Raw genomic sequence first — 27,664 nt, forward strand, 5'->3', positions numbered from 1 at the left:
GAAACTAGGATTACAGGTATCCGACAGGTGAAGGTTGCTCTCGCCCCTCTCTGTGTTCAAACCATCTGTACCATCTTACTCAGGTAAGGTGTACACTGTACGTACATCTGTACGGAACGATGATTTGTCTAGTGTACGGTGTGTGGTGGTTTAGACTAGCCAGAGGTAGCTATTTGTGGATGTTGATAACATGACCACACCCTGATGGTATAACTGTAATATACACATTGTAACAAACCACTTGTACCCATAGATTCCGTGACACGTATACAACTGTAATATACATATTGTAACAACCACTTGTACTCATAGATTCCGCGACACGTATACAACTGTAATATACACATTGCAACAATCACTCGTACCCATAGATTCCGTGACACGTATACAACTGTAATATACATATTGTAACAACCACTTGTACTCATTGATTCCGCGACACGTATACAACTGTAATATACACATTGTAACAATCACTCGTACCCATAGATTCCGCGACACGTATACAACTGTAATATACATATTGTAACAATCAGTTGTACTCATAGATTCCGTGACACGTATACAACTGTAATATACATATTGTAACAATCAGTTGTACTCATAGATTCCGTGACACGTATACAACTGTAATATACATATTGTAACAATCAGTTCTACCCATAGATTCCGTGACACGTATACAACTGTAATATACATATTGTAACAATCAGTTGTACCCATAGATTCCGTGAGACGTATACAACTGTAACATACATATTGTAACAATCACTTGTACCCATAGATTTCGCGACACGTATACAACTGTTATATACATATTGTAACAATCAGTTGTACCCCTAGATTTCGCGACACGTATACAACTGTAATATACATATTGTAACAATCAGGTGTAACCATAGATTTCGTGACACGTAAATAACTGTAATATACATATTGTAACAATCAGTTGTACCCATAGATTCCGTGAGACGTATACAACTGTAACATACATATTGTAACAATCACTTGTACCCTAGATTTCGCGACACGTATACAACTGTAATATACATATTGTAACAATCAATTTTACTCATAGATTCCGTGACACGTATACAACTGTAATATACATATTGTAACAATCAGTTGTACCCATAGATTCCGTGAGACGTATACAACTGTAACATACACATTGTAACAATCAGTTGTACCCATAGATTCCGCGAGACGTATACAACTGTAATATACATATTGTAACAATCAATTTTACTCCATAGATTCCGTGACACGTATATAACTGTAATATACATATTGTAACAATCAGTTGTACCCATAGATTCCGCGACACGTATACAACTGTAATATACATATTGTAACAATCAGGTGTGCCCATAGATTTCGTGACACGTAAATAACTGTAATATACATATTGTAACAATCAGTTGTACTCATAGATTCCGTGACACGTATACAACTGTAATATACATATTGTAACAATCAGTTCTACCCATAGATTCCGTGACACGTATACAACTGTAATATACATATTGTAACAATCAGTTGTACCCATAGATTCCGTGAGACGTATACAACTGTAACATACATATTGTAACAATCACTTGTACCCATAGATTTCGCGACACGTATACAACTGTTATATACATATTGTAACAATCAGTTGTACCCTAGATTTCGCGACACGTATACAACTGTAATATACATATTGTAACAATCAGGTGTAACCATAGATTTCGTGACACGTAAATAACTGTAATATACATATTGTAACAATCAGTTGTACCCATAGATTCCGTGAGACGTATACAACTGTAACATACATATTGTAACAATCAGTTGTACCCCTAGATTTCGCGACACGTATACAACTGTAATATACATATTGTAACAATCAATTTTACTCATAGATTCCGTGACACGTATACAACTGTAATATATACATATTGTAACAATCAGTTGTACCCATAGATTCCGTGAGACGTATACAACTGTAACATACACATTGTAAAAACCAGTTGTACCCATAGATTCCGCGACACGTATACAACTGTAATATACATATTGTAACAATCAATTTTACTCATAGATTCCGTGACACGTATATAACTGTAATATACATATTGTAACAATCAGTTGTACCCATAGATTCCGCGACACGTATACAACTGTAATATACATATTGTAACAATCAGGTGTACCCATAGATTTCGTGACACGTAAATAACTGTAATATACATATTGTAACAATCAGTTGTACCCATAGATTCCGTGACACGTATACAACTGTAATATACATATTGTAACATTCAGTTGTACCAATAGATTCCGTGAGACGTATACAACTGTAACATACATATTGTAACAATCAGTTGTACCCATACATTTCGCGACACGTATACAACTGTAATATACATATTGTAACAATCAGGTGTACCCATAGATTCCGCGACACGTATACAACTGTAATATACAAATTGTAACAATCAGTTGTACCCCTAGATTTCCCGACACGTATACAACTGTAATATACATATTGTAACAATCAGGTGTACCCATAGATTCCGTGACACGTAAACAACTGTAATATACATATTGTAGCAATCGGTTTCACCCATAGATTCCGTGACACATAAACAACTGTAATATACATATTGTAACAACCACTTCTACCCCTAGATTCCGTGACACGTATACAACTGTAATATACATATTGTAACATTCAGTTGTACCCATAGATTCCCCCTGACACATAAACAACTGTAATATACACATTGTAACAATCAGTTGTACCCATACATTCCGCGACACGTAAACAACTGTAATATACATGTGTAACATCAGTTGTACCCATAGATTCCGTGACACGTACACAACTGTAATATATATATTGTAACAATCAGTTGTACCCATACATTCCGTGACACGTATACAACTGCAATATACATATTGTAACAATCAGTTGTACCCATAGATTCCATGACGCATATACAACTGTAATATACACGTTGTAACAATCAGTTTTACTCATAGATTTCGTGACACGTACACAGCTGTAATATACATATTGTAACAATCAGTTGTACCCAAAAGATTGCATGACACATATACAACTGTAATATACACGTTGTAACAATCAGTTTTACTCATAGATTCCGTGACACGTATACAACTGTAATATACACATTGTAACAATCAGTTGTACCCATAGATTCCATAACACATATACAACTGTAATATACACGTTCTAACAATCAGTTTTACTCATACATTCCGTGACACGTACACAACTGTAATATACATATTGTAACAATCAGTTGTACCCATAGATTCCGTGACACGTAAACAACTGTAATATACATATTGTAACAATCAGTTTTACTCATAGATTCCGTGACACGTATACAACTGTAATATACACATTGTAACAATCAGTTGTACCCATAGATTCCATGACACATATACAACTGTAATATACACGTTGTAACAATCAGTTTTACTCATACATTCCGTGACACGTACACAACTGTAATATACATATTGTAACAATCAGTTGTACCCATAGATTCCGTGACACGTAAACAACTGTAATATACATATTGTAACAATCAGTTTTACTCATAGATTCTGTGACACGTATACAACTGTAATATACATATTGTAACATTCAGTTGTACCCATAGATTCCGCGACACATAAACAACTGTAATATACATATTGTAACAACCAGTTGTACCCATACATTCCGCGACACGTAAACAACTGTAATATACATATTGTAAACAATCAGTTGTACCCATACATTCCGCGACTCGTAAACAACTGTAATATACATATTGTAACAATCAGTTGTACCCATAGATTCCGTGACACATACACAACTGTAATATACATAATGTAACAATCAGTTGTACCCATACATTCCGTGACACGTATACAACTGTAATATACATATTGTAACAATCAGTTGTACCATAGATTCCGAGGCACGTATACAACTGTAATATACACATTGTAACAATCAGTTGTACCCATAGATTCCATGACACATATACAACTGTAATATACACGTTGTAACAATCAGTTTTACTCATAGATTCCGTGACACGTAAACAAGTGTAATATACATATTGTAACAATCAGTTGTACCCAAAGATTCCGCGACACGTATACAACTGTAATATACATATTGTAACAATCAGTTGTACCCATAGATTCCGTGACACTTATACAACTGTAATATACATATTGTAACAATCAGTTGTACCCACAGATTCCGTGACACGTATACAACTGTTATATACACATTGTAACAAACAGTTGTACCCATAGATTTTGAGACACGTAAACAACTGTAATATACATATTGTGTTGCGGTCAAATGCTTGAGCTATATTTAGATTGAGATCATGTGATCTAGGGTAAGTCACATGACTGTAAAAAGGGGAGATAACTTGGGAACAGAAGCATGCAATGTACAGTTTCAGTGTGGAGTTCAGTGTTGCAATACGGTTTTCAACCAGCAGCAGCAGAAGTAACAGAAAACAGTGTACACAGATAAAAACACAGAATAAAAGTTTGCTGTGTTGGAACCGTGGGAGTTGTTAATATATGTACAGACATTTGCAGCGGTGACAAAGTTGAAAAACCTGGACAGCGAGCGTGGACTACACATGCAGTTTGACAGTGCACGTGATATTCAGCTAAGTTTGATATTTCGCATTCTAACTTCGGATATTATAATGACAGTTGATTATTTTTGAATGAAGAAAGGATATTGCTGTGGAATATTGACTTAAAGTGACTTTTTAGTGAATTGTTGAATATCCTCTGTATCTTCACACTTCGCACGTGAATTTCGTTCCTTTGACCGGAAGTGACGGCAAGAGGTTTGTTTACAAAGTGGCAAGCACGTTTCCAGTTTAAATTCGCCTCGCCGCGCACAAGTTTGAAAGTTTTATGCAGACATTTTGAATGGGACATTGACATATTTTGTGAATAATTGTATTGTTGACTGATAATTTGTGTCAACATGTCGTCTAAAGGTGCATATGCTCTACCAGAAAGGAACATTGAACGCAAGGAAGACGATATGTCAATCAGATCAAGGACTTTGTCAGAGAAAGGACGTTTGTATAAAATACAAAGATTGAAGGAAGAGAAGTGTAGACTTTGTTGGAATGTAACAAGAGAAAAGAGCATTATTGAAGATTTGCTGAAGAAGAATAATGTAGAAGTGTCAGATATCCAGGAACATTATGATAGATGGAAGGATAAATACAGTGCTTTTCTTCAGTCATATGATTCATATTGCGATATGCTTACACCAGAAGTTGTTGATGCAGATGTTCAGTCATGGTTTGCTAAAAAAGACAGTATGTTTCGTAGTTTTAAGGCTGATATGGAAGTGTGGATAGAAGACAATTCACAGAGCCTTGAAAAGGTTGAAGGCTAGTGTAGCAAGTAGCGCTCAGTCAAAGAAGTCTGAGAAAGCAAGAAATCTTCAGGTCAGGGTTCAAAAGATTCAGTTAGGAGTAGTGTTTCATCTACAAGAATGAAGATGGTAGCAAAGCTGGCAGAGTTAAAGGCACGTTCACAGTGTCTTCAACAGAGACATGCCTTGGAGGAGGAAGAACAGTATCTAAAACAGAAGAAAGAAAAGTTAGAGATAGAGACAGAATTGGCGGTTGCTAATGCTCAGGTAGAAACACTTGAGGTTGGAGACAGACAGTGTGAGTAAAATGAATCATAAAGAACAGTTGAACATGTTTAAGAGTGGTAAATCAAATCCTCCATCAGTACTATGTCCCACTAGCCAGACTTGTGTACCGACTGTGCCTCAGACACAAGTGTTTGAAGATGTTCCACAGAATACTGAAAATGCCACCATGAAAGATGGTCATTGAGAATCAGCGATTAGCTACATTACCGGGCGTAAAGTTCCTGTGTTCAGAGGAGATCCTTTGGATTTTTAAGACATTCATCATGGCATTTGAACATTGCATAGAAAGTAAGACAGACAGTTTCAAAGATAGACTTTATTATCTGGAACAATATACAAGTGGAATGCCAGGGGAATTGGTGCGTAGCTGTATTCACATGGAGCCTGAGCAAGGCTACACGAGAGCTAAACAGCTGCTTCAGACCAAGTTTGGAAATAAGTTTAAAGTAGCTACAGCATACACAGAGAAAGCTCTACAGTGGCATATAAAAGCTGAAGACAGTGATGAACTGAACAGATATTCATTGTATCTGCTTGAGTGTTACAACAGTATGGCAGACATTGAGTATTTGAAGGAGCTAGAACACCCCAAAACATAGAAAATTATCATTTCCAAGTTGCCTTACAAGATGCGGGACAGATGGCGTAGTCTTGTGTTCACTATTCAGGGGAAAAAGGACAAAAAGTAACTTTCCAAGATTTAGTTACCTTTGTTGAAGAACAGGCACAGATATTAGCCCGATCCATTTGCTCACGGTAACATTGAGGATGGGAGACAAGTGCCACCACGAGGTTAACAGACAGAGACAAGACAAGATGAAAGGAACCAGAGGCAGTAACTTTGCAACTAACATCGAAACACCAGACAGAACAATTGTTGACAAGATGAAACATAGAGACATCCAAGTGCCTAGCAGACAGTGGATAAATACAGCAGTGTGTTCCTTTTGTGGGGAACAGCATGTTTTGAACTTGTGTAGAAACTGCGGAATAAGCCATATCCTGAAAGCTTGACTTTCTCAAATTAAAATCTTTGTGCTTTGGATGTTTATCCCCAGGGCATTTGAGTAAACATTGTACTAACAGACTGAAATGCAATGTGTGTGAACGCATGCATGCAACTGTTTTGCATTCTCAGTTTTATGACAAAGACAGTATTGCATTCAAAGGTTAATGCTAAAGACACTAAAACAGATGTGAAGGTTGCTTGTAATAATTGTGTGAGCATGTGTGAAGGTGTGACATATATGGTTGTGGTAGTGGAACAAGTGGCTCTTTGCCTATTGTGCCTGTCAGGGTGATTTTGGAGAATAGTGATAGGTGTTATGAAACCTATGCATTCCTTGATTATGGAAGCTCTGCTTCATTTTGTACAGAAAGCCTGATGGGAGATTTAGGTATAGAGGGTAGGAAAACTCAGATAATGTTGCAAACTATGAGTCAGAAAAAGTCAGTTCAGTGCTACACAGTGACAGGGTTGGTAGTGACAGATTTGAAGGGTGACAACTGTGTGAAGTTACCTAAACTATATACTCAGAAGGAGATCCCAGTCACCAGAAATGATGCATACGATTGGAAAGCTTTGAATAAGTGGTCTTACTTAGAGGAAGTTACATTGCCACAGATTGATGCTGAAGTACAGTTGTTGATAGGAAGTAATGTTCCCATTGCTCTAGAACCATGGCAGATCATAAACTCTCAGCAAGGTGGACCTTATGCAGTACGGACTCTGTTGGGGTGGATTGTCAGTGGTGAATGTGGCAACATTGATGGGTGTCTGACAAGAGTATCAGTGAACAGAATTGGTGTGATGGAAAATTTAGAGAAACAGTTAGTCAGCCAGTACAACCATGATTTCAGTGAAAGACTTGTAGATGACAAGCCTGAGATGTCTAAGAATGACAAACTCTTTATGGACATTATGAACTCTGCTGAGCTTGTTGATGGACATTATGAAATCCCTTTGCCATTTAAGTCATCATCTGAAACCTTACCCAGCAACAGAACACATGCAGAATACAGGGCAGAGCAGTTAAAGAAGAAGTTTTTGCGAAGTGAATCATTTCACAAGGACTATACAGTATTCATGACTGATTTGTTGAAGAAAGGCTATGCGCAGAAAGTACTGACAGATGACAGTCATCATACAGAGAAGACATGGTATGTACCACATCATGGTATTTATCATCCTCAAAAACCAGGCAAAATTCGTGTGGTTTATGATTGTTCTGCACGCTATCAGGGAACTTCATTAAATGACCAGTTGCTAAAGGGGCCGGATATGACTAGTTCTTTGCTAGGAGTCCTATTGAGGTTTCGTCAAGAACCAGTTGCGTTAATCTCTGATATTGAGGCAATGTTTTACCAGGTAAAGGTGCCACCAAGTGATCGCAGTGTCTTGCGCTTTTTGTGGTGGGCAGATGGTGACATCACAAGAGATTTAGAGGAATATGAGATGACAGTACATATCTTTGGTGCTGTGTCAAGTCCAAGTTGTGCTAACTATGCGCTCAGATTGACAGGGAAAGATAACTCAGCATATTTTGATAAAGGATTAACTGATAGCATCAGAAGAAACTTTTATGTTGATGATTGCCTGAAGTCTGTGAAAACAGACATAGATGCCATTAACTTTGTTGCAGACATAAGTGATGTTTGTTCAAGAGGAGGTTTTCATCTCACTAAATGGGTGAGTAACAGTCGGTTGGTTCTAGAGACAGTACCTGAACAGGAAAGAGCAGTAAAAATCAAGGATTTAGACTTGGACCAAGACAAGTTGCCAATGGAAAGAGCATTAGGACTCGGATGGTGCATTGAATCGGATCAGTTTGTGTTCAAGATCTTGATAAAAGACAAACCAGCAACTAGAAGGGGCATTCTTTCCATTACCAGTTCAGTCTATGACCCAATGGGCTTTGTAGCTCCAGTAATCTTACCAGCTAAACAATTATTGCAGGACTTATGCAGGATAAAATGTGGTTGGGATGATGAAATTCCAGACAAGTATCTCTCGTGCTGGAAGAAATGGCTTGCAGAATTGCCACAACTAGAGTACACTTCATTTGACAGATGCATGAAGCCAAATTGGTTTGGAAGGGTTGTTATTTCACAGCTTCACCATTTCTGTGATGCGAGTGAAACTGGGTATGGAGTAGTGACCTATTTGAGACTTGTCAGTGAAACAGGAGACATTCATTGTTCATTTATATTGAGCAAGTCCAGAGTAGCCCCTCTCAAGCAAATAACCATTCCACGGATGGAGTTAACTGCAGCTACAGTGGCAATTCGAGTTGATAATCTGCTCAAAAGAGAACTGGAGATTGCTATTGATGACAGTTTTTATTGGACAGACAGTATGTCTGTAATAAGATACATTGAAAATGTCAACTCAAGATTTCACACTTTTGTAGCAAACAGACTTTCAGTTATCCATGATGGCTCATCTCCACCGCAGTGGCACTATGTTGACTCGAAGCTAAACCCAGCTGATGATGCTTCACGGGGACTCTCAGTGAAAGATTTCATGAAGAGTGAACGATGGAAAAGTGGTCCTGAATTCTTGTGGCATCAGCAAGATGAATGGCCAGTGATTGTTGTGAACCGTGAGATTCCAGGCAACGATTCAGAAGTGAAATGGAAAACTGTAAATACAGTAAAACTCACAGATGCTAGCGACACAGTTATGAAATTGTTTCGTCATTTCTCACAGTGGTACAGACTGAAGCGTGCAGTAGCATGGATTTTCACAGTGAGGAGACACTTGAGGGACAAAGTCAAGGGGAACAATACAGATCTGCAACAGAAGGGTTCAGACATTGAATTAACATTGCAGGACATGGTTGATGCAGCGACTTCAATTGTTCAGTTTGTACAGAGACTTGCATTTGCACATGAAATTCACATCATTGAGAACTCTAAGGCTGGACTTTGTAAGTCAAGTAAGCTATACAAGCTTGATCCCTTTGTAGAAGATAACCTGTTGAAGGTTGGCGGGCGGCTCGACAGAGCATGTATGTCTGAACATACCAAACATCCAGTGATACTGCCTAAGGACAGCAATATTTCAGAGATGATAGTTAGGAATATTCATGAATCTTCAGGACATGTTGGCAGAAATCATGTATTGTACAAGTTACTCAGTAAGTACTGGATTCTTGGAGCTACCTCTTTAATCAAGAGAGTGATACACAGATGTGTTACATGTAGAAGACATCATGCTGGTGTTCTGGAACAGAAGATGGCTGATCTTCCCAGAGATCGTGTTACCCCAAATGATCCTCCATTTACATTTGTAGGAGCGGATTATTTTGGTCCCTTTGAAGTTAAGCGTGGTCGTGCCTTGGTCAAAAGGTATGGAGTAATTTTCACCTGTTTGACTACGTGCAGTTCATATCGAGGTTAGCACTCGCTTGATACCAGTTCATGTATCAACGCCTTGAGGAAGATTTGTAGCAAGGAGAGGTCAGATTCAGCAAATCAGGTCAGATAATGGTACCAATCTGAAAGGCACAGAGAGGGAACCGGGGAGGCAATCAAGCATTGGAATCAATCTACCATTAAGAGAAGTATGATACAGAAGAATGTTGAGTGGATATTCAATCCTCCTACTGGATCACATCATGGCGGAATCTGGGAGCGACAGATAACGTAGTGTCGGAAGATACTTTTTCAGTTCTCAAGGATCAGCCTGTAGGTGATGAGGAATTACACACAGTGCTGTGTGAAGTAGAAGCCATAGTTAACAGTCGGCCAATTTCAAGAGTTTCGGATGATCAAGTGATTTAGATGCGTTGACACCAAATCACCTGCTTTTGTTTAAAGGCAAGCCCGAACCTACCTCCGGGTATATTTTCTGAGGAAGCGATGCGCATTACCCCGTCGTCGATGGAGACAAATCAATACTTAGCAGATCTCTTTTGGAAGAGGTGGTCTCGAGGTATCTTACGTCGTTACAGGTGCGACAAAAGTGGTCAAAGCTCCGGCCGCAATATTCATGTTGGAGATGTAGTTCTCATCGTCGATGAAGCAGCACCTAGAAATTCATGGCTTATGGCAAAAATTGAGAAAGTTTATCCTGATCACAAAGGGTTTTGTGCGCGAGTGTTGAAGTCAAAACGAAGTCAGGTGTTTTGAACAGATCAATTTCAAAGTTGTGTTTACTGCTTGAAGGTGAATGTTGACAATATCAGTTTTCAGTTCTACTGCTAAGCTAGTGTGACAATATCAGTTTTCAGTTCTACTGCTGAGCTAGTGTAGAGAAGTGTACATTTGATAATTTACTTAACCAGTGGATATTTTAGGTTTATTATGCAACCATAATGTGTGTATGAGTGTGTGTATGTGATTGATTCACATTCTCAGAGCTATTTGATGCAGTTATAAAGTTATGTTCAGTTTAAATGTATCAGTTTATGTGAAACTGAATATGTTTCAGATCGTTTGACGCAGAGTATATTAGTATTGTAATTGTTACTTGTAACAATTAAGGGGCCGGAATGTTGCGGTCAAATGCTTGAGCTATATTTAGATTGAGATCATGTGATCTAGGGTAAGTCACATGACTGTAAAAAGGGGAGATAACTTGGGAACAGAAGCATGCAATGTACAGTTTCAGTGTGGAGTTCAGTGTTGCAATACGGTTTTTCAACCGGCAACAGCAGAAGTAACAGAAAACAGTGCACACAGATAAAACACAGAATAAAGTTTGCTGTGTTGGAACCGTGGGAGTTGTTAATATATGTACAGACATTTGCAGCGGTGACATATTGTAACAATCAGTTGTATCCATAGGGTCCGTGACACGTTTGCAACTGTAATATACATATTGTAACAATCAGTTGTACCCATAGATTCCTTCACACGTAAACAACTGTAATATACACATTGTAACAACCACCTGTACCCATAGATTCCATGACACGTATACAACTGTAATATACATATTGTAACAATCAGTTGTACCCATACATTCCGTGACACGTATACAACTGTAATATACATGTTGTAACAATCAGTTGTACCCATAGATTCCATGACACGTATACAACTGTAATATACATATTGTAACAATCAGTTGTACCCATACATTCCGTGACACGTATACAACTGTAATATACATGTTGTAACAATCAGTTGTACCCATACATTCCGTGACACGTATACAACTGTAATATACATATTGTAACAACGACTTCTACCCCTAGATTCCGTGACACGTATACAACTGTAATATACATATTGTAACAATCAGTTGTACCATAGATTCCAAGGCACGTATACAACTGTAATATACATATTGTAACAATCAGTTGTACCCATAGATTCCATGACGCATATACAACTGTAATATACACGTTGTAACTATCAGTTTTACTCATAGATTCCGTGACACGTACACAACTGTAATATACATATTGTAACAATCAGTTGTACCCATAGATTCCGTGACACGTACACAACTGTAATATACATATTGTAACAATCAGTTGTACCCATAGATTCCGCGACACTTATACAACTGTAATATACATATTGTAACAATCAGTTGTACCCATAGATTCCGTGACACTTATACAACTGTAATATACATATTGTAACAATCAGTTGTACCCACAGATTCCGTGACACGTATACAACTGTAATATACACATTGTAACAAACAGTTGTACCCATAGATTCCGTGACACGTAAACAACTGTAATATACATATTGTAACAATCAGTTGTACCCATAGAGTCCGTGACACGTTTGCAACTGTAATATACATATTGTAACAATCAGTTGTACCCATAGATTCCGTGACACGTATACAACTGTAATATACACATTGTAACATCCACTTGTACCCATAGATTCCGTGACACGTAACACACCATGCGGCTATCACAGTATGACGTGTACGATAACGTTGATACCTTAACTGAACTATGTGCATAATTCACACGTCAGCCTTTTGGAAGAGTTTTTATCGAGTTGTGTCCCTTTAACAATCTTGCTCAAGCCAAAACAAGCGTTAAATAGAAATCACTGTTTGTAGTGTCATAGTCCCTTTGTGTGCTTTTTCGAAGCTGAACAGGAAGTTAGGGACGCTGGAAAATTGTGATGAATTGTAAATAATGACATATTTACGTTTCAATTTCTGACAAGCAAACAAGCAAGAAAGCTATATGATGTGATAAACAACTGTAATATACACATTGTAACAACCACTTGTACCCATAGATTCCGTGACACGTAAACAACTGCAATATACACATTGTAACAACCACTTGTACCCATAGATTCCGTGACACGTAACACACCATGCGGCTATCACAGTATGACGTGTACGATAACGTTGATACCTTAACTGAACTATGTGCATAATTCACACGTCAGCCTTTTGGAAGAGCTTTTACCGAGTTGTGTCCCTTTAACAATCTTGCTCAAGTCAAAACATGCATTAAGTAGAAACCACTGTTTATAGTGTCATAGTCCCTTTGTGTGCTTTTTCGAAGCTGAACAACAAAGCTATGTGATGTGATAAACAAATGTAAGATTAACTAAGTTCACATGTAAATACAAGAGCATCACTTTGGCAGTATGGCAAGCCGTTTTCACATTTATTCAGAAATACTAATATCTTAAATTGTTTTAAAGATAACTTGAATGAAATTAGAGATATCTTCAGCTGATGAAGAAGATGAAGAATATCAGTTATATCTGGAAATAATAGCTGATATCTGGAAATGCATTATAGATGTCTTGACTTGAATTATAGATGTCTTGAAATGAATAACAGATATCTGGAAATAATAGCTGATATCTTGAAATGCATTATAGATGTCTTGACTTGAATTATAGATGTCTGGAAATAATAGCTGATATCTGGAAATGAATTATAGATGTCTAGATGTCTTGAAATGAATTATAGATATCTTGAACTGAATTATAGATGTCTTGAAATGAATTATAGATATCTTGAAATGAATTATAGAATTCTTAAATAGAGGTAATGAATTTAATTTTTATTCAAATGTATTTTGAATTGAATTTAGGATATCTTGAATAGAGATATTCTAAACGATTTCCATATATCTTTGAACCAAATACTTCCGGCTACATATATGTGAATACTTCCGATTCTGAAAATGGCGGGTAACCATGTACAACTCGTACTAGTCGAGAGCCACGACATGACCCTACATCAAGGCCGAGAATACCACCTTCAAGAATCCTGTTCAGATTCGTCGCTATATGGCTGAATTGATGCCGATGCGACGTAAAACTCAACTCACACCTATTCAGATTCTAGTGGCAGATTACCATTTTCTTGAGACTTTTTAGAAATATTTCCTGTGGGTGTTTTACTGAAATGTTAATATCAATGTCCTCCCAGATAATTTCATATTTTTATGATAGTAAATTTAGGTAATAATAGGCCTGTAACCCGTTCAATTCTTGTATCACCGGTAGCGAGGTGTCATGGTGACATGTGGTGCGCATGTGTCGAATTTCTATCCGTTTCTAAGGATGTTCTTCATTAACGGTGCACAATACTCTCGTTTCGAGCGCAAGCACTTTGGCAGCATCACACTGAATGTATATATGACGTTATTATCTGCTTTTATGTCAAAATTAATTTAATATCTCTCTCTCTCTCTCTCTCTCTCTCTCTCTCTCTCTCTCTCTCTCTCTCTCTCTCTCTCTCTCTCTCTCTCTCTCTCTCTCACACTCTCTCAACTACATACCCGCCATACCAATCGAAAACCGTTAACATTTCATTAATGATGTCGCAAGTTTCCAGGGGTTTTTCCATTGCGTGAGCGTGTTCGTAAACAAACATGGCCGCCTCCACTATCAAACTTGGTGATTATGTGAGAAAAGATGACAGAAGTTCTGGAGTCTGCAGTATTTGACTTTGGAAAACATGAAACGGCCGGAGTACTTCGTTCAAATTGAAAGAGTAAAATACAGGTTATGAGTCACGAGTAAAAGGCAATCATCTAGGAAAGGTACCAACCAATGATTTCAATCAAAACACTGGATTGTCTGGTCCAGACTCGATTATACACAGACCGCCGCCATATAGCTGGAATATTGCTGGGTGTGGCTTTAAACAACAACCAAACCAAACTCTCTCTTTCTCTCTCGCACGTAAAATACACTGATTAAGCGTAATGAAGTACGTAACCATGTACTTCTGTCATCAATTCTGACAGATTTTTGATAATGTTTGTTTACAAACTCGCCCTTGAATCTCTATTCAAGATATCTTCATTTCAGTTCAAAATATATTCAAAATAACTGAAGATGTTAGTAATTTCTCAATACATCATCTGTTAAGGATTGCTGGAACAATGAAATGTGGTGAGGTGAATTTCTGTTCTTAGTTGTAGTCGAATCATGTTTACACTACTTGGTTTACTTATATATATTCAGTGTTTCACCAACCACTCAGTGATATATATATATGTTCTCGATTTATCTGTTCAGAACCGCACGATGTCCGTTAAAAGACAAGAATCTGGGTATGTGGACAACTGGCAGGCAAGGAAGACTCTTACACAGTGTAATCTGCGCATGCTCGAAACCGAAGACTTCAGTGACGTCACCTTCCGGGTGGGATCACAGCAACAGGTGGTCCGAGCTCACCGTTATGTTCTTGTCAGTCGCAGCTGTGTGTTCCATGCCATGTTCTGTGGCCCCCTGGCGGAGAAAGGGGAGGTGACCATCCCGGATATTGATGCAGACATCTTCAAGGAATTCTTAAGGTGTGTTTAATCTACCAATTTTACAATTCATTTATTACCAAATAAAAATACCTTCTATAGTCGCTAGGCAGATATCATTGTCACAATCTATGTCAGAAACTGCTAACTAAGTTGTTTAATCATAAATGTCAAGCTACGACATGGCATTGTGGACACCGTTATATAATGATGCTTAGTTTTCAGTCAGTCTTTACATATAACCCCAAACCCAAACCATCGACGTCGACGGGTCCAGAGGTGCAATAGTGTTCGATGCTGAAATCTACAAAGACCCTATTTTAGCCCTGTTGTGCAACGACTACGTCGACGCGTCCAGTGATTCAATATCGTTTGAATCTATAAAACTGACCACGTCTATGGTTCAGTAACGAATCAGGCTTTCTGCTTCTGTGCCGTGATATTTTGAACAGAATTGTGTTGGCAAGGTTGACCGATATGGTGGTGATAGCTTCATAATGTGGGGAGCCATATCCTGCACACAGAAATCTGACTTCGTGCGCCTTCAATTCGGTACAGAGACGAAATCTTAAGAAATCATATGGTCCCGATCATTGACCGCCAGAAGGAGTTGATCCAGCAAGAGAATGACAGGCCTCGCACAGCAAATGCCACTGTTCACGTTTATCTTGAACGTCAGCGTTCCAGACGTTAGATTAACTTTCGCTAGCATTGCAAGGGGAATGGACCAGAATTCCACAAGGTCGGATTCAAAGATTTATTCAGTCCATGCCGAGACGGGGCAGAAACGTTTTGGGGGCTCATGGTGGCTACAAACGATATTGAAGGCAACGCCCAACCTTCACTTAGTGAAAATTTTACAAACTATACATTAGAGCTGGGACGGGTAACCTGGATACCCTGGGCGGATGGGTAATCAGTTGGACCCGGGTACCCGTCTCAATACCCGGACCTGTTATGACCATGTGACTAATTCATTAAACAATATAATATGTTATTCTTTCATGATTAATAGGTTGTGTTGTCTTTGAAGATTTAGACATAATTTACTGTCACCTGTTTTGAATATAATGCATGATTTAGATATTAAAAAACTCGAAATTTAAACTTCCGAATTGCAGAATATATTGCCATTTCTTACAACCGATGTCAGGAATTAACATAAAGGGTATCGGGTAGGGTAGGGTAATAGGAAGTGGGGTATCCGGGTAGAAAATATGGACCTGTCTCAGCCCTACTATACATGTGAACAGACATTGTAGCATTTATACTGTGAAATGTGGCTGCAACGGATCCAGAATTACATGTGTTTCTCACTTATTACTTAACAGGTTAAATTCGCGAGTATAGGTTATAGCGCACTGCAATAGGAAGTGCAAACCCTTTATGTTTATCAGCAAAAACTGTTGAATATCAAGTTGAAGTTCAGTGTAGCAAAAATCAAGGAACAAAGTATGTACCAATATCATCTATAGCTAAGCTGCAAGTATTGAAGAATGTGTTGCTGAAAATACAGAAACATTCCATTACCCCTCCATCTTCAACACCCACATCCTCCCCGATGTGACTTCTAATATTTATGGTAAGTAATGTTTAAAAGAGCGGTGATTCACAAGAACAAGTTTGTCTCCAAATGAACCATTGTGATTTATTGTAGGTATATATACACAGACGAGGCCCGAATCGACGCTGAAACAGATCACCGGACTAATGTACACATCCAGGAAATACTCTTGATGCACTGTCACGATCTCTGTGTAACTTTCCTGGCGAGTCCTGTCACAATACTGAGTCAAAAAGAAACTTCACATTCTTTCTTCAGGGCACTATAAAAGAACAAAGAGATGGTAAGATGGTTAAATTGTTATTATTTCATTGCTGAGATCTGTGTGATGTACTCGATACACTGACAGTGCCATAATCAGTTCCATTAGGCTACACCGCCGTTCCAAAACATGGGTATACAGAATGTCAAGTCACAAGAATAAAAATGCGCGAAATTTCTCAGTTCAATATCGTGTATGGCGCCCCGCTCATTCACCACTGCCAAACACCGTCTCCTCATCGACTGCCTGATGCTTGTGAACGCGTGGTTGGGGATTCTGCGCCATTGCTCTTGCAAGGCAGCGCCAAGTTCCTGCAAATTCTGAGGTTGGTTCCTAAGACCACGAAGCCTTCTCCCAAAGTGCATCCCAAACGTGCTCTATTGGATTAAGGTCAGGGGACCTCGATGGCCAGTCCATGGCGTTGATTCCAGCGTTTTGAAGGAAATTTCGTGTCAACATCGCGGTATGCGGCCGAGCATTATCATGCTGGAACTGTAGACCTGGGCCATGAGCCGCCATGAAAGGAACGAGTTCAGGGGTGAGCACCTGGTCGTGATAAGCAGCAGCTGTGAGGGTTTCCACGGATGACCAGAAGTCGGGAGCGGTTGTTCCCACAGAAAGCACCACACCATGCAACTTCCGCCCGAATCTGTCGACTTCCTGTACACAACATTGGGCATACCGTTCACGGCGTCGTCTCCAGACTCTATGCCTGCCGTCCGCGAATCTGAGGGTAAACCTGGATTCATCGCTAAAGGCGACTCGATTCCAGTCTCTCTGGGTCCATCGGAGGTGGCGTTGGGCCCACAGCAGGCGTTGGCGTTGATGAAGCGGCGTCAATATTGGCCACGATATGGGCGTCGAGAATGGAGATTGGCAGCCATAACCCGATTTGAATGGTCTGTGAGGACAGTCGACCTCTAAACATCTCAGCCCTGGTTACCGTGTAGCGGCAGAAATCTGTCACGTAGGTGACGTAGGACGATTGACGGTCTTCTGCTGCGTGACGTCACACGTGGACGACCGACCTGAGGCGATCAGAAGTGGTGCCAGTTTGTTGTAGGCGACCTGCATAAAGTCATACACAGTACGGCGGCTGCATCCCATTGCTCTTGCGGCGTCAATAACTGATCTTCCCGCTTGCAACATGCCAGCGGCGCGTTCCGTTGCACATTTGACAATCGTGGCATTTCAAGTACCGTTAGAACTGTGGTTTAAAAGTGTTTTTCAATTCTTGAGGCCAATGCAAACACGTGCATATGAAGAAAACTTCGATCACGAAGATCACGTGATCGACTGCACGTGCAAAACCTGATTTGGCACTAACGTCATTTGCACGACGAATGGATGGGTTTGAGTGGGTTTTGCTAACGTTTTTCTAGAGTCGAAGATAGGGATCCCATTTCGGATACATAGATGTATCATCAGAGAAAAATTATTCATTATTTTTCAAATTACATTTTGTGAAGTTTCTTTTTGACTCAGTATATACCTGGCTTCATATTCAGTATCCTAACATTAAAGCATTTCTCCATTTGTAGGGTTAAAGCGAAAGCAAATGCAGGAACCTGATGTTTGTAAATACGTCCAAAGATTGCAACTGTGTCACGTGTCAAATATGTTCTGTCGGGAAGCCATGCTATCTCGTTTTCTGTCGATCACAGGATTAAACTGAAAGGTTGTTAGCTGTGTGGGAGGTATAATGACATGAAGGTTCCAGTGGGTATTTCACTGCATGACGAAGATGGCGCACATATAATTGAACCACTGCAGACCGACGTGCAGCTTCTCGGGCATGGGCAGATGACTGACAACTTGTTCTCTGAGTCGGTACTACTGCAGCCAGGCACCACATACATCCTCTGTGTGAGAATGTATTTCAGGGATAAGAAGGTTTACTCGTATCAAATGGCGTTAATGGGTCAGTGGGGAGTCTACATGGGGTTAAATGGAAAGCAGACTGTAACCACTGATGGAGTTCAGTTCACGTTTTCAGACACCCATAATTACATTACAGACCCAACAGTTCTGAAAGGAAACATACCTGACTTCAAATTCAGTATCCCAACATTAAAGTAGCATGTGGGCTGGCGATGAATACATCTACCAAATGGGTGACGCTGACCACAACACCAATCAGATATGTATGTGTACCTCGTGTGGTAGAAACACCTCTATTATCTGATACATCGACGGCAGCTGTTGTCACACGACAAAACAACTCTTATACTTGAAAGCGTTAATCAGGAAAGGTAACTAACTTCATGTTCTATAGTCTCATGTTTCTACTGAATGAGTCAAACCTGCCTCATATCTGTTTGCAAAATATCCTAATCATAAAATGTAGCTTGATTCATAACACATCTTCTAGCAGCATTTGTCTGTTATTCTACTGTACTGCTTTGAATGTGTGAAATAGTTTCTCCACGCTCTATAGAGTGATTCCACCTGCCTACCTAATGCCCGGTGATTACAACGAATGTGATCATCAATACAGTGTGGAACCAACAATGTTTGTATAATTAACATTTGTACTCTAATATTAACAATGTTTTGAAGTAAATATTAAAATCCACTAAAAAGTAAATACAATGGCAGTACAAAATACAGGGGACGTACAAATTCAGCCTTGTACAAATACAGGGGCAATATAGAATGAAAGAAGTGGTTATAGCAACGAAAACAGTGATGATAATATAATATTCACCTAACTGCCACATTCGTCAACCTTCCAAATCAGATCTCGGCTGGGAATATTGGGAGAAATATTATCTTCTCACAATTGCTGGTCTTCTAGAAATGGGGGGTGAGGGTGTGTTTGTGTGTGTGTGTGTTTGTGTGTGTGTGCCCGCTCCTCAAGCTGAAGACCTGGGTTCGATTCCCCGCATGGGTACGATGTGTGGAGCCCACGTCTGGTCGGTCGATCGGTCACTCACTCACTCACTCACTCACTCACTACTCACTCACTCACTCACTCACTCACTCACTCACTCACTCACTCACTCACTCACTCACTCACTCACTCACTCACCCACTCACCCACTCACGCACGCACTCACGCACGCACTCACTCTTGTAATGGGATATGACTAATGATCTACTGAAGAAAGTTCAGGAAGTTTCTGTACTGGAACTTTCGCTGGGTCGGTCAACGCTGGAAGCTTTCGGTTGGTCTAAAAACTTCCAGCCTTAACTCTTTGTCAGATATACTAACTAGTGCACCATGTAACATGAACTTGTTAAAGACATTGTAAACAGGGGCTACAGTCAGCTTTTATTGAATAAAGCGTTTTTCTCTCAAATAATCCCAATAAATATTATTGTTGACGTTGTTGTTGTTGTTGACGTTGTTGTTGTTGCTGTTGTTGTTGCTGCTGCCATATTCACTTTTATTTGTGTTTGTTTGGGTTATGTTCACGTGTATTTGTGAAGTGTGTGAGGGGCACATAAAATACTTGTTTCGATCCCGACAAAGATCTCATGCGCTCATAATCACTATAACAAATGTTATACAATTGTGAAGTCTGGGGTGTAGATTTTACAATGTTAAAAAATATTGACGCACTGCTCCCAGAAAAGCTACACCTTCAGGTTTGTAAATCATTGCTAGGAGTAGGCAAGAAAACGCATAACTGGGCCTGTCGCGCAGAACTAGGTGTGTACCCATTACTAGTACCAATCATCAAAAAGATAATTGATTACAAGTTCCTTATAGATAACACAACAAATACCATCTGATGCCATGGAAGCAGTGTCTGTGATCACAATATAGGCTGGGTTCATAAACTTAATAAAATAAAGCAAACTTTTGAAATAGCGAACACGAATAAATGTAATCTATCTACCATGAATAAACTCCAGTCAAAATGTGAAGACATGTTCAAGCATACATTAAGTGATTCCCATTCTTCAAATAACAAATTAAGAAAATACAGATGGTCAAGTCATCTATGAAACTCGAAAATTACCTATTTCATTGTAAAAACAAAGCTTATCGATCACATTTTTCAAAACAACGGTTAGGTAATCATAAACTCAAAATTGAAACTGGAAGGTATACAGAACCTGCAACCCCTTTAGAACAACGTCTCTGTGAAATGTGCAGTGTCTTAGACGATGAGCAACACCATATAATATCATGTACCAAGTATAACGAAGAAAGGGAATCACTTATACACACAATGCTTTATTATGACCAAGAATTTACTACACTCTCAAAAAAAGAACAATTCTTAATAAGTTTCACGAACAGAAGTCCTGAATTAATTTCCAAAATATGTCACCATATTTACAACTTTATGAATTCTATATCTTACCATAGTCTCCTCTTATATTAATTCCATGTCATTATACCACATGATTTCTAAACAACAATGTTATAATGTACATCATTTATGTGTGAAATGTATCTATATTTCTTGTACCTGCTGTGTTTATGTTTGTAGCTTATAGAATATTGCCACTGTTTCTTCATGGAATGCTATGCAATAAATATCTTATCTTATCTTTTCTTATCATTCTCGACGTCCTTTGCCGAACTCGCCATCATCAGAAAGGTTCCTTTGGGAGAACTACATTAATTAATGTATACGGAAGACTTACTGACATTTACGAAACAATCAACGCCAGGACATGTCTCACTTACGAGGGTCGGTCAAAACGTAGTCGACCTCACCTATAATATGATACAGCTGCAGCTGTTTTTATGTTCCATGAAGGAACAGTGGCAAAATTCTATAAACTATACAATGTATTTACTAAAACAGTAGGTGCAAACATATAGAAATACACAGGAACATTCCACATATAAGGGGCGGTGGGGAAGACCAGTGGTTAAAGCGTTGGCTCGTCACGCCGAAGACCCGGGTTCGAATCCCCACATGGGTACAATGTGTGAAGCCCATCTGGTGTCCCCCGCCGTGATACTGCTGGAATATTGCTAAAAGCGGCGTAAAACCAAATTCAGTCAGTCAGTCCAAATATAAAGTATGTACATTGTAGGAAAACCAAGTTCTATGGATAGTCAAGAAGTTACATTGTAACAATTTTACTTGGAAAACATAGTATAAGTCAAGAGGCAAAATAGTGATGAAAGTTATGAGAGCGGATCACTGAAAATCAGTGATGACACCCGTTGTTTGTGACACCAGGGTAAACAGGTCATGCCCTGCCTGTAGTATACCTTGCATAAACAGGTCATGCCCTGCCTGTAGTATACCTTGCATAAACAGGTCATGCCCTGCCTGTAGTACACCTTTCATAAACAGGTGTGTCACCGTATGCCTTATGCCTACGGAGATCGATGCTGAATATTCTGATATAGCTCTCAAACATGAACTTAAACACTTTAGCATTTTAATTTCTGAAAATATGTTGCTTTTATCGAAAGGAACCCATAGCATTATATGCAGATGTTGACCAAAAAAATTATTTTAGATGCTTGGTGTTTTACTAATCATTATTTAATCATTTGGCTGTTTCCGCAAACAATAGTACTGAATGCGACTCTCAAAAGAATCGTTAGCAATAGGTCCATTGTGTGTGCTCGTCGCGATGAAGAAGAAACAAATTATGAAGATCCGGGTTAGAATTTGCGGTCCAACGTGTGGTCAGGTTCGCTGACTTGGTTGACACATGTCACCGCATCCCAGTTGTGTGGATCGATGGTCATGATGTTGATCACTGGATTGTCTGACTCGACTATTTACAGACCTCCGCCATATAGCTGGAATATTGCTGAGGGAGACGTAAAACGTTTGTGTTCTATTTACTCGCAATGACCAGATATAGTTTCTACACTGACGAAGCTTTATTGTCTGCAAGAGGGGAATGAACTCGTTTTACACGAAGTGCCCACATTGTAATAAACGCAGGCCCAAAATCTCAATTTCATAAATATATAACGGCTTAGCCTCCATATCAACTAAGTTTCATCTGTCGGAAATGGTTAATTTCAAACTCAAACAACGTATGTTAATAGAGATCCACGAACGGCCTGTCCCGTCTGTCGTCCATCAACAGGAAGGGTATTGCTGATAACAAACAGTCGTACAGAATAATGTAAACATTATCTGAATCAGGACGACGTGACATTCACACTGGGGCTGCAGCTTCGGCGACCTCTGTCCGGGTTCAGTGCCAGCACCCGGTGTTTGGGTTCACCCAATATTTCCAGAATGTGATCATTTCCGGTTCCTTCCCTGCATTTCTGTAGACAGGAGCCCAGTCTTATGTCAACAGGGTTAGCTGGTTCTCTAGGGATGACTTTGGTTCCACTATATCCGATAGAAAGGAGCCCAGTCCTATTGGCACAAGGTTAACTGGTTTCATTTGCCATTGGTTCCACGCTATGTATATCAGATAGACAGGAATATAGTCGGATGGGTTACAATGCATCTAGAACAGGTGGTCGGAAACCCAGTCAAGGCTCCAGGCACACATGCACATGGCGTCACACGGGAATGTGTGATCTGATCTGATGGCTCAAAGTTCAATGGCGATTGAGTAGCCTTTCTTGCCGAAAAATGTTTTCTCGTAAACTAAACAATGAACCCTGTGGTATTTGACAAGTTTCTATCGTCAGTTCTATTTTGTGTCCTGGGCTCAATATAGTATTACAGTCGAATTCTATTCACTAACACCCGGTAATATGAAACCGCAGTGTCCTAATAATTGTCCTTAGATCAGGTACACCCCAGACTTCTGAGCTATGGCAAGCCGTTTTCACATTTATGAAGAAATAACTTACTGTAGAAATCCACCCGTGAAGAAGTAGTGATGTTCACTAACCCATACTTGTCGTAAGAGGCGGTTAACGGGATCGGGTGATCACGTTCGCTGACTTGGTTGTCACATTTCATCGTTTCTCAACTGCGTAGATCGAAGCACATGCTGTTGATCCCTGGATTGTCTCTTCCAGACTCGAGTATTTACAAATTGACGCCATATAGCTGGAATATTGCTGAGTGTGGCGTTAGACAACTCACAAAACTGTAGAAATCGTGTTTACCCTTCCAACAAAGAAATTATCTATCATTTGCTCATAAATCCCAAATATCACAGAAACTTCATTTCAAACATATGTTTTGTAATACAAATGATCCCGAGCAACACAAATACATTGGTGATATTATTTAAACCGAGCAACGATATAGTGGCAAGCGAAATCCGTGAAACAAACAACGTAGCCCTTACACAAGGGGTCCTAACAGTGTGGCCCTATCAGGTCATCTGTCGATTTATAGCGGAAGAGGACACTCCCAATGAGGCATTTTCAGTTTTGCTGTTCAGAGTTATCTGCCCTTATGACACGTGACTGCAGAAGTTCCTGCGAAGAAGCTGATGGCTGTTGACAAAACAGCAGCTACATAGTTTTGTTGTAATAATGCAAAGGCGGGTCACAATGTCAAATGACTAAATTCCAGCCAAACATTTTCATTTTGCTTTGATATTGTGTCAACATGCCGGTGTTTTCTTTCCGCGGAAGATTTGTTTTTATTCAATCCATGGCCCATTTGAACCCCCACGTGTGTTAATCAGAGTCCTCAGCTCTTTTCTAGAAGTAACACACAGCATGTTTACCCAGTCAGCGTAGCCGACTGAACGGCCTACTGTGTGTTGATGTAGGGACGCGACTCCTGGAATACATGTACAAGGAGAACAGGGGGTACGAGCACTGTCAGCCTGCTCTCCCTCTATGTTCACGATGGTGTTGGTACCCCCGGGTTCTGAAGGTACGTTCAATTCCTTCAGTGTTCAGACTGGTGTGGGTGAATCCTTGATGGATGAACTTGACGTTCTATGTTGTTTATCTTCAACTGAAGATATAATTTTAGCGATGACCTGGTTCGGTTGTGCACAGCGGTATGGTAGCCCAGTGGTTAATGCGGTATTATGTAGCTCCAAAAGTTGGAGTTCTATTCTCCGCATGTATGTATCGTGGGAAGAAAATGGCTGGTGGTTCTTTGGAATACTGATAAAATACTGATAGAACAGCCTTAAACACATAATGAGTACAAGTGAGCAGGGTATGAATAAATCAAACAAACACAAAACTAAGATTTCTTTCTTTAATCCTAAAACAGAGACCATACAACAGATCTGGAGGTTGGAGGTTGGAGAAAACACTGCTCTATTGATTGGTCTGTGACATTTCGTGTTTAAGGGGACTTTTGCGGGCGGACATTTAACATCTTAATAATTGACTTCATCATGTTCATGCACATTTAATAACGAACAAATTATCTGATTATTTTCAGCTAGCCAGTCGGAATAGCTTTAACAATATATTACTGGCCCGATTCACAATCAGCCATCATTTGGCTAGCGTGCCAGTAGCTATTTCGAACGCTGTAGGTGAGTGAGTGTGTTTAGTTGTACCCATGTGGGGATCGAACGCGACGAGTGAGCGCTTTAACAATTAGGCTACCCCCTACTCCCTCAATAAGTTATAGTTCCAGCAGATGATTAAAGGCTAGACAAGTGAATGAGTGATTTTCAGAGATCCACTTATATAAATTTCACCGCTATTTTACGCCGAACCTGCTTCGGCGGATAGTTTTATGTTCAAAGGGAATGTTAAATCGTTTCTAAGTGACTTAACTATCTATCTAACTAATTAACTCTTCAAATCTCACTTATACAGTACTCTCCCTAATGTACTGTGATGTCACTTGCATTGTGACGTCATAACTCAGTTATGACGTCATAGTCCTAACTGCCAGTTCACCTGATGAAGGGACCTGGAATGGTCTCGAAACGTTGTGAGAGAAATTAAAAAAGAAGTTTAATCCATAAAAATATCTTGGACTTTTCTTTTGTTTTAAACTTTTAATATACAAGCTATATCAAAAATCGATTCGTGCCAGTTGTTATCAGATGTAATGCCACCACCAATGTCACGTCATGGACCACCCAGTCGGTTCTCTAGACAAGCAAGTGGAACACTTAGTCTGAGTCACAGTCACTGGACCACTTTACTTTCCCTACTACGGTACCTAGAGCTAGCCCTCCCTGCAATGCTAAAGCCCCAAATGATATATTTGATATCAGAAGACACGAGGGTGAGATTCTACTATGACGAAACCCTGCATCAAGTTGACTTCAATACAATTTATGTAGTCCATGTGTGCTTGTCACGGACATATCATGTCAAGTATTAAAGTCAACTTTTGAATGTAACCTAAATCTTGTATCGTGCAACTAGCCCATAATACTCAGTTTTCCGTCTATATAATCTAATTTATATAAACGTGTTTATTTTGGGAGAAATACAGTATTTTCCTCTATTAATGCCAATAGAAGACTATTTTCAAGTCTTTATTGAGACTATATCTTCATTATTAGTGAATATAGAACAATTAAAATAATATGTGATGGTAGCCACTAACGTCTGCTATCACATGTCCAGATTTGACTCATAAGATTAATGAATATTTTTTGGCTTTATCATAAAACTTGATGCTTGAGAAACACAGTCTCTAAGTTTCAAGTATCATTTTCAATCTTTCTTGGCCAAGTCAGAGGTTGTCCCCTCTGACGTCCGGCAACTCCCTATAAATTCCCAAACCATTCTAGTTGGGGGGAGTTCCCACGGTGGACTCACTCCAACTAGGACCTCTGGGAACGCTGGACACAGGAATATGTTGGTAAGTTCCTTGTAATCTTACCTTCAGTCTGGCGTTCCAATTATTACTTCACGTAATACACTATTCCTGTCAGGGGTATTTGTATTATTACTGGTTCTTCAGGTCCATATAGGCTTAATAGGAGTTCAGCTCATTGATACGTATTGCAATTTTAATTTGGGTTATTCAGATCTACATGTATAGTCCTAATAAATGTATTAACATTACTGTTTGGTTGTGCTCTTTTTAATATATATTATTTTATCTTGGTTCACTGGTGCGGTCATTATGGTGTCTCTAGACGACCACACATGGTTGAGCCAATGACCCTTAACGCAGGGGTCATTACCGCTGCCAGCACCGTGACACTATTTATCATAAAAAAACACTCTTTGTTAGTTTTCAATGAAAAATGTACATGTCTGAACACAGTACTGCCATTAGATTTGCAGTGCAGCGATGTCATAGCATTGTGAGGGCATCAAGTTCATGACGTCATAGCATTATCATGGCATTGTGCAAAATCTACTGTCAAAACGATTTCTCCTAGAAGATATCGTCTGATGTCACACAAGAGATATCTCCTGTTGAACACAGTTTTGGATGATAAATATATATACTCAGAGACTAGGCGTTATTCCAGCTCTATTTGGCCGGAATGATCAAAATGAGGACGGACACCCAGGTAAAACCCCACCCCACCCACCCCCGCACACAGAGTATGATCTTTCTGTCTTCACACTCTTGTTGCAGCTTGCCAGTGGTTTCATCATTCGCAGCAAGTGA

The 27,664-nt window shown here is 39.4% G+C and overlaps 1 protein-coding gene across 1 annotated transcript; it reads left to right on the forward strand.

Moving 5' to 3' along the window:
- LOC124275171 (BTB/POZ domain-containing protein 6-like) lies at window positions 1–27,664 on the forward strand. The gene is made up of 4 exons (XM_046710670.1): window positions 1–83; window positions 15,191–15,468; window positions 17,084–17,183; window positions 27,632–27,664. Exons 2-4 carry the CDS (start codon window positions 15,200–15,202, stop codon window positions 27,662–27,664), a joined length of 402 nt encoding a protein of 133 aa, XP_046566626.1. The 5' UTR covers window positions 1–83; window positions 15,191–15,199.

The sequence above is a fragment of the Haliotis rubra genome, unplaced genomic scaffold (genome assembly GCF_003918875.1).
Source record: "Haliotis rubra isolate DU_JTF1 unplaced genomic scaffold, ASM391887v1 Scf199, whole genome shotgun sequence".
In the NCBI taxonomy this organism is placed as follows: Eukaryota; Metazoa; Mollusca; class Gastropoda; order Lepetellida; family Haliotidae; genus Haliotis; species Haliotis rubra.